The following is a 13,579-nucleotide window of genomic DNA, read 5'->3' on the forward strand; positions in this document are numbered from 1 at the left end:
TGTTCCTAGCCTTCCGCAATTAGTGTTTTCTTCGGGCCGTAGTAAGTGTACCACACTCTAAGCTCGAAAATCGACTCCATATCGTAACTCTACGATCTGGTGACCAAGATGGATGAGAAAGGCGAAATACCCTCAGACTTCAAGAAGAATATAATAATTCCAATCCCAAAGAAAGCAGGTGTTGAAACATGTGAAAATTATCGAACTATCAGTTTAATAAGTCACAACTAAAAAACTCTAACACGAATTCTTTACAGACGAATGGAAAAACTGGTAGAGGCCGACCTCTGGGAAGATCAGCCTGGATTCCGTAGGAATGTTAGAACACGTGAGGCAATACTGACCTTACGACTTATCTTAGAAGAATGATTAAGGAAAGGTAAACCTACGTTTCTAGAATTTGTAGACTTAGAGAAAGCTTTTGACAATGTTGAGTGCAATACTCTCTTTCAAATTCTAAAGGTGGCACGGGTAAAATACAGGGACCGAAAGGCTATTTACAATTTATACAGAAAACAGATGGCAGTAATAAGAGTTGAGGTACATGAAAGGGAAGCAGCGGTTGGGAAGGTAGTGACACAGGGTTGCAGCCTCTCCCCGATGTTATTAAATCGGTATATTGAGCAAGCAGTAAAGGAAACAAAAGAAAAGTTCGGAGTAGGTATTAAAATCCATGGAGAAGAAATAAAAACTTTGAGGTTCGCCAATGACATTGTAGTTCTGTCACAGACAGCAAAGGACTTGGAAGAGCAGTTCAACGGAATGGACAGTGTCTTGAAAGGAGGATATAAGATGAACATCAACAAAAGCAAAACGAGGATAATGGAATGTAGTCGAATTAAGTCGGGTGATGCTGAGGGAATTAGATTAGGAAATGAGACACTTAAAGTAGTAAAGTAGTTTTGCTATTTGGGGAGCAAAATAATCGATGATGGTCGAAGTAGAGAGGATATAAAATGTAGACTGGCAATAGCAAGGAAAGTGTTTCTGAAGAAGAGAAATTTGTTAACATCGAGTATAGATTTAAGTGTCAGGAAGTCGTTTCTGAAAGTATTTGTATGGAGTGTAGCCATGTATGGAAGTGAAACATGGACGATAAATAGTTTGGACAAGAAGAGAATAGAAGCTTTCGAAATGTGGTGCTACAGAAGAATGCTGAAGATTCGATGGGTAGATCATATAACTAATGAGGAGGTATTGAACAGAATTGGGGAGAAGAGGAGTTTGTGGGACAACTTGACAAGAAGAAGGGACCGGTTGGTAGGACATGTTCTGAGGCATCAAGGGATCACAAATTTAGCATTGGAGGGCAGCGTGGAGGGTAAAAATCGTAGAGAGAGACCAAGAGATGAATACACTAAGGAGATTCAGAAGGATGTAGGTTGCAGTAGGTACTGGGAGATGAAGAAGCTTGCACAGGATAGAGTAGCATGGAGGGCTGCATCAAACCAGTATCAGGACTGAAGACCACAACAAGAACAACAACATCTCCTCCATACTTCACTATGGGCAATACGCATAATGGGAGGTAAAGTTCAGGAAGTGGATTACACAAACCCTTCCACCGGATTGGAGAACGATAGTGTGATCCATAGCTCCAAAACATTCATAGGCTGTCATCCACTGCACAGTCGTGTCACTCTGTACATCTCCTCAACCATCGCTTCGTGTTGACTGATGAAGTACACTGAGGTGACAAAAAATTGCGGGGCGCCTCCTAATATCGCCTCTGATCTCCTTTTGACAGGCATGGTGCAGCAACTGGCCGTACCCGTCACGTCAGCCGAGAGCACTAATGGGCTGCTTCGTGGACTCGGGTGGGTGCGCCGGCCCTGGATTGAATCCGCCCGGCGGACTAACGACGACGGTCGGTGTGCCAGGCAGCTTGCATGTGGTTTTTAGCAGGTTTTCCACATCCCCTAGGTGAATACTGGGCTGGTCCCCATGTCTCGCCTCAGTTACATGGCCGGCAGATATCTGAACACTTTTGAACTATTCCATGGGTTACACTTGTCGCAGACAGTTGGGGTACACTATAATTCCGTCCTCAGGGGTACGGGGTGGCGGCAGTAAGGGCATCCGGCCAACCCTTAATCTAACATTGCCAAATCCGATTAACCATGCTGACGCGATGTACCTGTGGGACTAAGGCACAAGCGAAAGAAAAGAAAGAAAGTGCAGAAACTTGACGTGACAGAGACTCACAAATCGTTAGAAGTCTCTGCAGAGATACTGAGCCACGATGCCTCTATAGCCGTGTATAGCTGCGAAAGTGTTGCCAGGGGAGGTTCTGTGCATGTGCTGACCTCTCCATTACATCCCATGATTGTTAGATGGGATTAATGTCTGACGACCTGCGTGGTCTAATCAGTCGCTCGAATTTTCCAGGATGTTCCTCAAAGTAACCGCGAACAATTGTGGCCTGGTGACATGATGCGTCATCATACATAAAAATTCCATTGTTGTCTGGGAACATGAAGTCCATTAATGGCTGAAAATCGTTCAAATGGCTCTGAGCCAGAACTTAGAACAACATAAACCTAACTAACCTACGGACATCACACAACATCCATGCCCGAGGCAGGATTCGAACCTGTGACTGTAGCTTCGCAGGTTCGAATCCTGCCTCGGGCATGGATGTGTGTGATGTCCTTAGGTTAGTTAGGTTTAAGAAGTCCTAAGTTCTAGGGGACTGATGACCTTGGAAGTTAAGTCCCATAGTGCTCAGAGCCATTTGATTTGCGGCTGTAGCGGTCGCGCGGTTCCACACTGAAGTGCCTAGAACCACTCGGCCGGCTAAAGGTGCAAATGGTATCCAAGTAGCCGAACATGACCATTTCCAGTCAATGACTGGTTGACACCACACTGTTATAGAACCACCATCATGTTGGACCGTACCTTGTTGGTCTGCGCCACACTCGAACCCCAGCTCGTCTCTTATCAACTGAAATCAGGACTCATCTGACCAGCCACGGTTTTCCATTCGCCTGGAGCGCAAACGGTGCGATCACGAGGCCAGGAGAGACGATGCACGCGATGTTGTGCTGTTGGAAAGTCACTCTCGTCGGTCGTCTGCTGCAGCAGCCTATTAACGCCAAATTACGCCGCACTGTTCTAGCGGATACGTTCGTCGTACGTCCCACACTGATTTCTGTGGCTATTTCACACGGTGCTGCTTGTCTCGCAGCACTGACAACTCTACGCAAATGCCGCTACTCTCGGTCGTTAAGTGAAGGCATGCACGCCGTCAGACACTACATTGTCCGTGGTGGGTGGTAATGTCCGAAATTTGATATTCTTGGCACATTCTCGACACTGTGGATCTGGACATACTGAATTCCCTAGAGTTTTCCAAAATGGAATGTCCCAAGATGTAGCTACAAGTCCTATTCCTCATTTAGTGCCTGCTAATACCCGCCATGGGTCCCTTTTCACCTGAATCACTTGAGTACAAATGACACTGCCCTCTCATACCTCGTTTCGCGATACTATCGACATCTGTACACGCCCATGATCTATTCATTTCACAGGAGTGCCCAGATACTTCATTCGTAGAGAGGATAATCATTTCTACGTTTCATGTCAGTTTGAGGTTTTGTGCTTCCTGCCTTCGTAGTGTTGTGTTTCGTTTCCTATGGCAGGTAAGTTTTTAGATGCGTCGTCTAGTTGTACCTAAGGCACAAAGAACATACTAAGCTATTATTTTAAGCTACTCATAAAGAATGTTTACCCTGAGAAGAAATATGTCCCCTGTGTTTGGGTCGATGCGGAAGTTGCCAGCCGATGGGTTGTCGGGGTTAACGCCGGGCCCGGTGATGAAGTAGACCACTTCCTGTGGCCTCTCCGTGTCTCCGTCCACCGCCTTCACCTGTAACGAAGACACTCCTCCATTTTCTAGTGCACACAGCTCCACTCATTATCTCCAAATGGCAAAATAATAGTAATGTCGTGCGACGAGGGCCTCCCGTCGGGTAGACCGCTCGCCTGGTGCAAGTCTTTCGATTTGACGCCACTTCGGCGACTTGAGCGTCGATGGGGATGAAAGGATGATGATTAGGACAACACAACACCCAGTCCCTCAGCGACCCAGCTGGTAATCGAACCCGGACCCTTAGGATTGACAGTCTGTTGCGCTGATCACTCAGCTACTGGGGATGGCAAAATAACAATATTTAAACTCAAGTAGCAACAGTGAGCTACAAATAAAAAATGACAGTCGATAAACAAACCCATAACAACCGGGATATCAACAAACAAAACAGCAACGCTACGGAATTGTGCACCAATCTAATAATTGCCCTTAAGACAGCTACACAATAGCTGATATCGCCCTGAAACAAACAGATTAAAATTTTATGACTGATGCTGCCCTTCCTCCCATATTGGGTTTTTCTGGTAGATAGTGTTGTCTTGCACCGGGATGCAGGATTTTTTCTGCGAATTTCATCTGTGAAGTCATCTTGGGTTATCAGCCGACTCATGGAGTTGTGTTCTGACAACGTTTCGATAAGTTTGGTAGCCCTCCTCTCCACGCGAACTGTCGAGTTAATGTATAATTTGTTCCTATATATGAAATTTTGTTTCAGGCGACTTTCAACAACATCGATTTCTTGGAGAAACGCATGATACACACTGTGCCGTCTTACAACATGCAGCCCTCAACAATGGTGCTGTGCATTCACTGCTGTTACATGTTTTCAATGTTTTCTGCTTGCTTAAGGCGGTATTATGGCGTTAAATAAAATGTTCTGGCATTTTAATGCCAGCAAAGTCGTATACTTTTCAGTTAAATAGCATGTATGACATGATAAGTTGTCACAATGGATATTTTTCTACTGTGAAGATGATCCGTGATCGAAATCGATTGTGAATAAATATAATGCAAGACAGCGCAGTTTGTATCATGCATTTCTTCAAGTGTTCCTTTATAGTCGCTGGACAGTTATTCATTTATTTATTTCGTGAACAGTACAGAGTAACCCACCGCCTTGAAACGTAAGATGGGTCGGATGCTTCTGAATCTAACAGCAGAGACTTCTCATTGTGCCAATCTTATTGGTATACAGTTGTTAATGCTTTTTAAAAGTAATATAAATAAAAATAAAAAATAAAATAAATAAAAAAAATTCTCTGAGGTTGCAGCGAATTGAATGCTTAACAATTGTTAAAATGATTCCTTATAATTTGTTACTACCTAGTTGATGAGAATATAATTTACATAATGCAACTGTCAAAGAAAAAGAAAAAAAGAAAACTACTACAATGAGTGTGGTAAAAATAATTGGCAGTATGTAGAGGGAAGTGATATCCTGTATTTGGATGTGTAATATAGTCTAAGTGGCATGTTAGTTGATAATGATCTACTTCTATCTATCTCAGATGAGAAGGTCTCGGTTCAGCCTCGAGCTATTCTCATCTGAAATGGTTTGTGCTAATGTATGTTTACACAGATTAGACCGATTAAATACTGTTTGATCACTTCATACACGGAATGCGTGAATTTTAGCTTTATATGAGAAATACACTTACCTTTGTAACTTGTTAGTAGAAATAGAATATAGTTCATTGATACTTGAATGCATTATTCCTTAAGTAACTTAATACTCGTACATTACTGATGTATAAAATTCATTGATTGTAGCTTTGAATAGAGAAGGGAATATCCTTCTGTCTGCACACATTAAGACGAGCAATACATTACTGCTTGTGTGCAGTATGCTTTAAACACTACGCAGTATGTCATTGTGGGGCAGGCCGTTGTGACCGAGCGGTTCTAGGCGCTACAGTCTGGAACTGCGCGACCGCTAAGGTCGCAGGTTCGAATCCTGCCTTGGGCAAGGGTGTACGTGATGTCCTTAGGTTAGTTAGGTTTAAGTAGTTCTAAGTTCTAGGGGACTGATGACCTCAGATGTTAAGTCCCATAGTGCTCAGAGCCATTTGAACCAAAACCAACAATCCATGACACTGCATTCAAATATCAAAAGCCACAGCGGCCGCATGTCCAGATGCCATGAGCTGCTTCATTCCGCTATGTTTTAACCTTCGAATATCGATAGGACACAGATGCGGTATTCTGCAGGGTGGTAAAACAGACACATCTCTGTTTTAATTTTATTTTAATGTCAGTTTTAGCTCTTCAAATTCCCTTGTAGGCGTGCAGTATTAGACTGCTGTCAAAAACAGCAGTCCGCAGCATCAGTTCTCCTATCATTGTTCCTATGAAGCCATGTCTTCCTACCGCACAAAAAAGCTGGCCAGGGAATAACGACGCAGAACTTCGGGACAGTATTCTTCAGAGCCGTCTTAAATTTTCATATATTACTCCCACTCATTGTATCAAAAAATGGTTCAAATGGCTCTGAGCACTATGGAACAACTGAGGTCATCAGTCCCCTAGATTTAGAGCTGCTTATACCTAACTAACCTAAGGACATCACACACATCCATGCCCGAGGCAGGATTTGAACCTGCGACCGTAGCGATCTCGCGGTTCCAGACTGTAGCGCCTAGAACCGCTCGGCCACTCTGGCCGGCAGCTCTTTTTTTATTTATATAGTCAGCCGTTTTTGTTCTATGTCATTACTATCTTGCATTGTTCGTTGTTCTTGTTCTTGTTCCAGGGCCTGAGAAACTTTCTGACAGTATGATTAGTAAGTTTCTGTTAATTGCAGTGCTGCAAATATTGTGCCGTTCTTTCCTAGTATGTCTTTCTTTCTGAGCATTTGATATCCTTGCTCTTATCTTGGCCATTACAAGAAAATGATCTGAGTCCACATTAGGGCCACGAAAGTTTCGAACATCCAACAAGTTAGATTTATGCTTCTGGTCTGTCAGTACATGATCAATTTCATTAATGGTTCCACCATCAGGTGACTTCCATGTGTCCTTATGTGGAAACTAGTAGATTACACTATTACATTCCGAGAGAGGCTGCAAAGAGGATCAATCTTATTCCATTATCATTAGTGGATCCCTGTTTACTATGGGCTGGAAAATGTCTTCTCTTCCAAGCTGTGCGTTAAAATCACCAAGCACGATCTTGATGTCATTCCTCAGACACTTATCATAAGCTTTTTCAAGGTCATCATAGAAATCCTCTTTTAGGTCTTCAATAGATTCTTCTGTTGGTGCATGTCCATTAATTATAGTATAATTAAAGAATCTTCCGTAATTCTTAATTACTGACAGCCTTGGGTTAATGGGTGTAAAATTCATCCCCAAATGTATCAGACCTTTATGAACAAGAAAGCCTGTACCAAACTCATGTCTGTTATCATCACAGCTATAGAACATAGTGCCCTCTTTCTTTTCCAATATCCCACTCCCTGTCCATCGAATTTCTTGGATGGCAATAATGCTCTCCTTGAGCCTCCCGTGCTGGTCTAATAACTTCTTTAGAGAACCTGGGCTATATAAAGATCGAACATTCCAGGTATCAATTCGAAGATCAGTTTTCAACTTTTTAACCATTCGATGTACAAGATCCGTGCCATATCGTCGTCTATTAATCCGTCCGGCTTTTGCTCTTCGGGTTTTTGTAACTTTACTTATGAAGAAATTATCTGGGTGAACATTTCGTGTCTTTCTTCGTGTTTAACCAGATTTTTATCATGTGCCAGTGTCCTCTGAGGCGACATTTCTGCATTCAACATTTTCAACTACACATCGCCCAATCAGCTCCCAGACAGCGTTGCCTGTAACTGCTGTCGCAAGCAGGCCATGCAAGGACACACCCTCCATGTATCCGACCAGCTGCGCATGAAGTCATGCACCTCCACCCAGCCATTGTTGACCGGCCCACCACTATCACGCTCGCACTGGTCTCAGTACAAAGTGCATGAGGCCGATACATACACTGGTTGTATGTAGATCGCTTTCACTTTTCGCAGCTCCAGAGGCCATCTCTGTAGTAGCAGTACCACAGAATCACGTGGACGGTGGCGCTCCAGTATTCGCCTGTTAGGCCAGATTTTATCATTAGGCCAATCTGGAATTATATTCAGTTTTTGACAAAAACAAATGGCAGATCAGATGAAAGTATCTCCTTTACTTTTTGAATGATTAAGTAAAAACCGATATTGGTGCTAAAAACTAGAAAACGAGTAAATTAACTTACCTTGGCATATAAGATACAAAGCTAAAATCACAGCACTGCATTTGATATAAGTAATAATGAAAATGTACCGTATTTCACTATGATATTGTAATTAAACAAGGATAGAACTTAGGAAGAGACTTTTCAGAGGGCACTGTCCACCCACGGTTCCGTTTTAAAAATTCTTGAACTTAAAATTCAGATGTTATCGGGTTGAGAAATTTATACAGTATAAACAGAGTATAGATTTACCTAGAGAAAAATTGAGATTGCTATAGACCTTCAACTTACAACAATATGCAATGAAGCGCCGTGGAAACTGGTACAGGGGTGCGTATTCAAATAGTGTGACAGCAGAGCTGCCCCTCTATAAGTGGTGGGCTTCCGTCTACTGCCTTTCTCACAGAGGAGTTACAACACGTTGCTTCACCCTTGGATTCTCAGGCACTTCAGAAATGGTCCTTCATCGATTCCTCGAACGTGACACACATTATAGTGTTCCGAAGTCTTGTACCAGTTCAGAACTATGAGGGGCAGTCAAACGAAAAACGAACACACTACACAACCGGGCCATGGAATGGATCCATCCAAAAGTAATCAGCAGGTGTGTTAAGACATTAGTTCCACTGGGAGACAATCAATTCCTGTTTCATAGAACGCGGTCTGCCGCTAAAGTATCCACAACCGCACCCATTTTGACTTTCTCGCCCGACTGAAAGCGTGACGCGTTTGGTGATTACTTTTGAATGGAACGTTTCCGCAGTGAGGCTGTGCGGGTGTTCGGTTGCCTGTTGCGGTAAGCTCAGGACGCGGGTAAGTCGGCCGAGCGGCAGGCCGGCGCACAGACCGTGAGAATCCTGCGCGGCAGGTGTGCGGAGTTCTCCTCCTGGACGGTGGCGCGGTACACGGGCTGCTCGAACGCTGGCGCCAGGTCGTTGGCGTCGCGAACCCGCACGAGCAGCGTCGCCTGCCCCACCACGCGGCCCTCCGAGGACACCGCCGCCAGCACCAGCTCGTACTGCAACACACAGCGACAAGCCGCCGTGCAACACCGAAACAAAGCCCCAGCTTCACCCTCAACACTGTGGAAACTGCCCAAAAATACTTTCTGAATCTAGATCTCCAACTATTTCCTTTCACTCTTATTATCTTCAAACATTCTCCGTGGTTTCTGTTAGTTCTAAGTCGTGTCTCGCTACCACTTTCGTGCAACTAGTTTGAAGCTGGGACCTGTTGCTGCTAAGGAGACGCCAGACCACGCATGACGTGTAGAGTTCAGAAGAGTTCAGTGAGACTAGCGATGATATAATCAAATACTTAATGATTTCAACGTCACCTCCACTGCACTACCTGTAAACGAATCTTAATACTAACTAAATTTAGTGGAAGGGGTTCAAGGCTTTCCTATTTTTGGTTAGCTGGTAAAATAACGTCGAAAAAGCAGTTACGTTTACCATTGGAAATTCTATTCTACTCACAAAACGTTGTTTATAAATTGCACTATTGATAAAAGGAAATGTTTTAATACAGGATGATAAAAACCAACTGCGTTCAAGAAAAATGTGAACGAATATTCCCTGAGTGGGTTTCCAAGTTCTATAATGGATGACCTATGCCATATCACATCTATAATCTAGGTTTAAATTAAGTTTCACAAGAGAGAAAACTATCAAAAATGGTCTACAGTGACCCTCAATTATCTTTAATTACTTATTTCACTTGTCGTAAATTACAGTGGCTGATGTGGCTTCTCAATAATTATATAAGAGAAAAATCATCGCGTTTCAGATTGTAACTTCAAGTAGCGAATGTGAATACCACGAAGTTTAATTGACGATCGACACTAATATTACGTAAAAAGAGGGTGTAACAGATGAGACTTCTGCAGTTGTGAGTGAAGCGTTATGCGCTCTAATGTGGCATCGTGTGCGTTCATTACCTTGTCGGTGGTTGGGCAGCATCAGGGGCGGCAGACGGCGCAGCTCCACACACCTCGCCGTCTCAGTAACAACTCTCTCGAACTTATCGTTACTACTGTTTACCGAGGTTAGTTTAAGAAAAAGGTATCTGGCTGTGTTTTCAACTGACCACTCAGGGTCTCAGTGTTAACCTTAAGCTCCGCCTACAAAAATTCTGTCTATCCATTGAGAAACGTTATATTTTTCGTGGTGGGGCAATGTTTTTAATGTTTTCTACGTAACAGAGACGCATATAGTCTCACTCTAAAACTTGAAGCTGGTGTGGCCCTTTTAGTGTTATCGTAAGACATATACTGTCCTTCTGGAGGGCTCTATCTTTTAACATGGGCTGGGGGATGGACCTCCCGGCGGTCGGCTGGCGCTCTTATCGTAGGGCCTTCTAGCCTACACAGCTCTGCTCTCGGCTTCTGTTCTCGTTTCTCCCCTGGAACTGCGTCTGTTTCACGGTGGGAAGGTATGACATGCATTTAGACATTCTTGTGTTAGTCTGTGGTATTCCATTTGCTCACTCATTGATTGTATTACTTTGCTTAATTTAATGAATTTAATGTCAGGATTTATTTGGAGCTATGTGACATATTGCCGGATTTGCTATCATGTCAGGGTTTTCATGGAACGTGTTGGATTTGCCTGACACCTTACAATCTTCCTATTATCTGATCGATGTGCATAGTAATCTACTCTAAAAGATGGGTAAAATACCACTAAAATTAACTGATAAAATGTGTCATTATGTATAAATCAGTGAAGACTTTCGTAATTCCAGTGACCATTTATACCACGGAAGTCTTCCAGAACTGAATCATAAGTTAAAGCGACGACCTCTCTTGATAATTTCATTTTGTCTTTTCTTGCTGTTAGCTTCTACAGAACAGATGTAAGTTGAATTGAGCGTAATTTTACTGGCTGAATAATTATCTACGTCACCATCATTAGTCGAGTTCATTATTTCACAGGGAATACCATCCTGTTTCCAGATAATTTACTTAGCATATATTGTGTGTTTAAAATGTGTTTCAGGAAGATAGTAGGAGAGGCTGGTGGCGAATTTTGGGGTGGGGGGGGGGGGGGCAGATTTTCGAACACTGTCTTGTGTTCAAATGAAACTATATGGTTACAAACAACTTTTTAAGACTCAGAGTCTCAATTGGGCTGAGACGTCAATGGGCATTGGGATTGAGGGAGGCATGCTAGGGTAGTCTGTGCAGTTATGCAAACCCACTGTGCCTAGTTGACGTAGTGATTAGCACAATTGCTTAGTGAGCACGAGATCCAGGTTCGAATCCGAGCCTTGGTACAAATTTTCATTCGTCGTTTCAGTCTGCACATACAGGGTGTTTCCAGAAGAGAGGGCAGAAATGTGACAGAACATAGAGAATGCTCCATTGAACAGTTTGAGGCAGGGAACCTGGGGTTGGAGAAGCGAGCTTAAGGAGTCATGGAAGTAAACTTGTCTACCGTTTTGTCTAGCATTACTATTTCTTAGCTTATTTGCAACTAACATGCATACAAGCTTCCAAGTACTGTGCTGTTTATCTACATGTACGTTCTTTATTTCCTGCAAAGAAGCAGGGAGGACGTGTCTGATTACTGGAAACTCATGATGCAGGTTTTGTTTACATTGCTGGTCCATAAGGTGGCTCTGTTGTATCGTATTTACTATGTTCCATGACAGTACGCGCTATGAACGACAGACCCTTTCATTATTCAGTGCTGTTCAGAGACGTACAGTACAGTACGATGGACAGGTACGGGTACAGTTTCGCAGAACTCACTGACATGCACTTTCTGTATAGGGAACTACGTTGCATTACTGTCACTGCTGAAAGGTTGTACAGGGAACGATTTCCTAACAGGTACCGTCCGTCACGACGAGTGTTTATTTCTCTTGATCGACGAATGAGGGAGACTGGTCCATTGTAAAGTCGAAAAGAGGGGACATGGCAACAAGAGGAGCACTCACAAGCCCGGTTTCGAAGAGATGGTGCTGGAACGTGTTGCAGTGGGCAACAGTGCAAGTACTCTTCGCACTGCACGTGAAATGTGCGCCGCACGTACCAGCGTGTGGCGAGAACTCCGTGAACAATAATTACACAACAACAATTACACCCATATCACTCACAACGAGTCCATGCAATGCTTGTGACTGACTTTGCACCAACGGTCGCATTGTGTCAGTGGTTGCTCCAACAATCGATTGATCGACCAGATAAGCTCCAAATCGTGCTGTTTACTGACGAGGTCTCATTTGGCCCTTGTGGTATTTCGAAGAGCAGGAATAGCCATGTGTGAGATGAGGGAAACCTTCACGCTGTAATAGAGTTACATCATCAAGTAGTTTCGCTGTTAATATCTGGGCCGGCATTGAAGGCCACAATCGCATTGGGCCATGTCTCCTACCTGGGCGTCTAAATGGCCACCTGTACTTGAGGTTCGTGCAAAGAGCTCTACCTGAGTTGTTGTAGAACGTACCATTGGCTGTTAGTGAGAGGATGTGGACACAACATGATGGTGCACCACCTCACTTCAGTGTGGATGTGAGTAACCATCTAAAATCTGTATTTTCTGGTCGCTGGATTGGAAGGAGGAGGGGGGGGGGGGGTCCTATTCCACGGCCTGCGAGGTCACCACACCTGAATTTCGTTGATTATTTCCTAAGCATATATCTAAAGTCACTTGTGTATGAGACATCAGTGGATAAGGAGATGGAATTACACTACTGGCCATTAAAATTGCTACACAAATGCAGATGATAAACGGTTATTCATTGGACAAATATATTATACTAGAATTGACATGTGATTACATTTTCACGCAATTTGGGTGTTAGGTCCTAAGAAATCAGTGCCGAGAACAACCACCTCTGGCCGTAATAACGTCCTTGTTACGCCTGGGCATTGAGTCAAACAGAGCTTGGATGGCGTGTACAGGTACAGGTGCCCATGCAGCTTCATGACGATATCACAGTTCATCAAGAAGAGTGACTGGCGAATTATGACGAGCCTGTTGCTCGGCCACCGTTGACCAGACGTTTTCAATTGGTGAGAGATCTGGAGAATGTGCTGGCCAGGGCAGCAGTCGAACATTTTCTGTATCCAGAAGGGCCCGTACAGGATCTGCAACATGCGGTCGTGCATTATCCTGCTGAAATGTAGGGTTTCGCAGGGATCGAATGAAGGGTAGAGCCGCGGGTCGTAACACGTCTGAAATCTAACGTCCACTGTTCAAAGTGCCGTCAATGCGAACAAGAGGTGACGGAGACGTGTAACCAATGGTACCCCATACCATCACGCTGGGTGATATGCCAGTATGGCGATGACGAATACATGCTTCCAATGTGCGTTCACCGCGATGTCGCCAAACACCTGCATGATGCTGTAAAGAGAATCTGAATTCATCCGACAAAATGACGTTTTACCATTCGTGCACCCAGGTTCGTCGTTGAGTACACCATCGCAGGCGCTCCTGTCTGTCATGCAGCTTCAAGGGTAACCGCAGCCATGGT

The 13,579-nt window shown here is 43.9% G+C and overlaps 1 protein-coding gene across 1 annotated transcript in view; it reads right to left on the bottom strand.

Moving 5' to 3' along the window:
• LOC126278935 (putative neural-cadherin 2) overlaps positions 1-13,579 on the bottom strand; it is a 153,430-nt gene that overhangs the window by 99,772 nt on the left and 40,079 nt on the right. Inside the window, exons 3-4 of the mRNA XM_049979213.1 lie at positions 8,943-9,113; positions 3,731-3,868 (exon numbers count right to left, since the gene is read on the bottom strand). Coding sequence (XP_049835170.1) covers positions 3,731-3,868; positions 8,943-9,113 — 309 coding nt within the window. The remainder of the gene's footprint in view (positions 1-3,730; positions 3,869-8,942; positions 9,114-13,579) is intronic.

The sequence above is a fragment of the Schistocerca gregaria genome, chromosome 6, assembly GCF_023897955.1.
Source record: "Schistocerca gregaria isolate iqSchGreg1 chromosome 6, iqSchGreg1.2, whole genome shotgun sequence".
Lineage (NCBI taxonomy): Eukaryota > Metazoa > Arthropoda > Insecta > Orthoptera > Acrididae > Schistocerca > Schistocerca gregaria.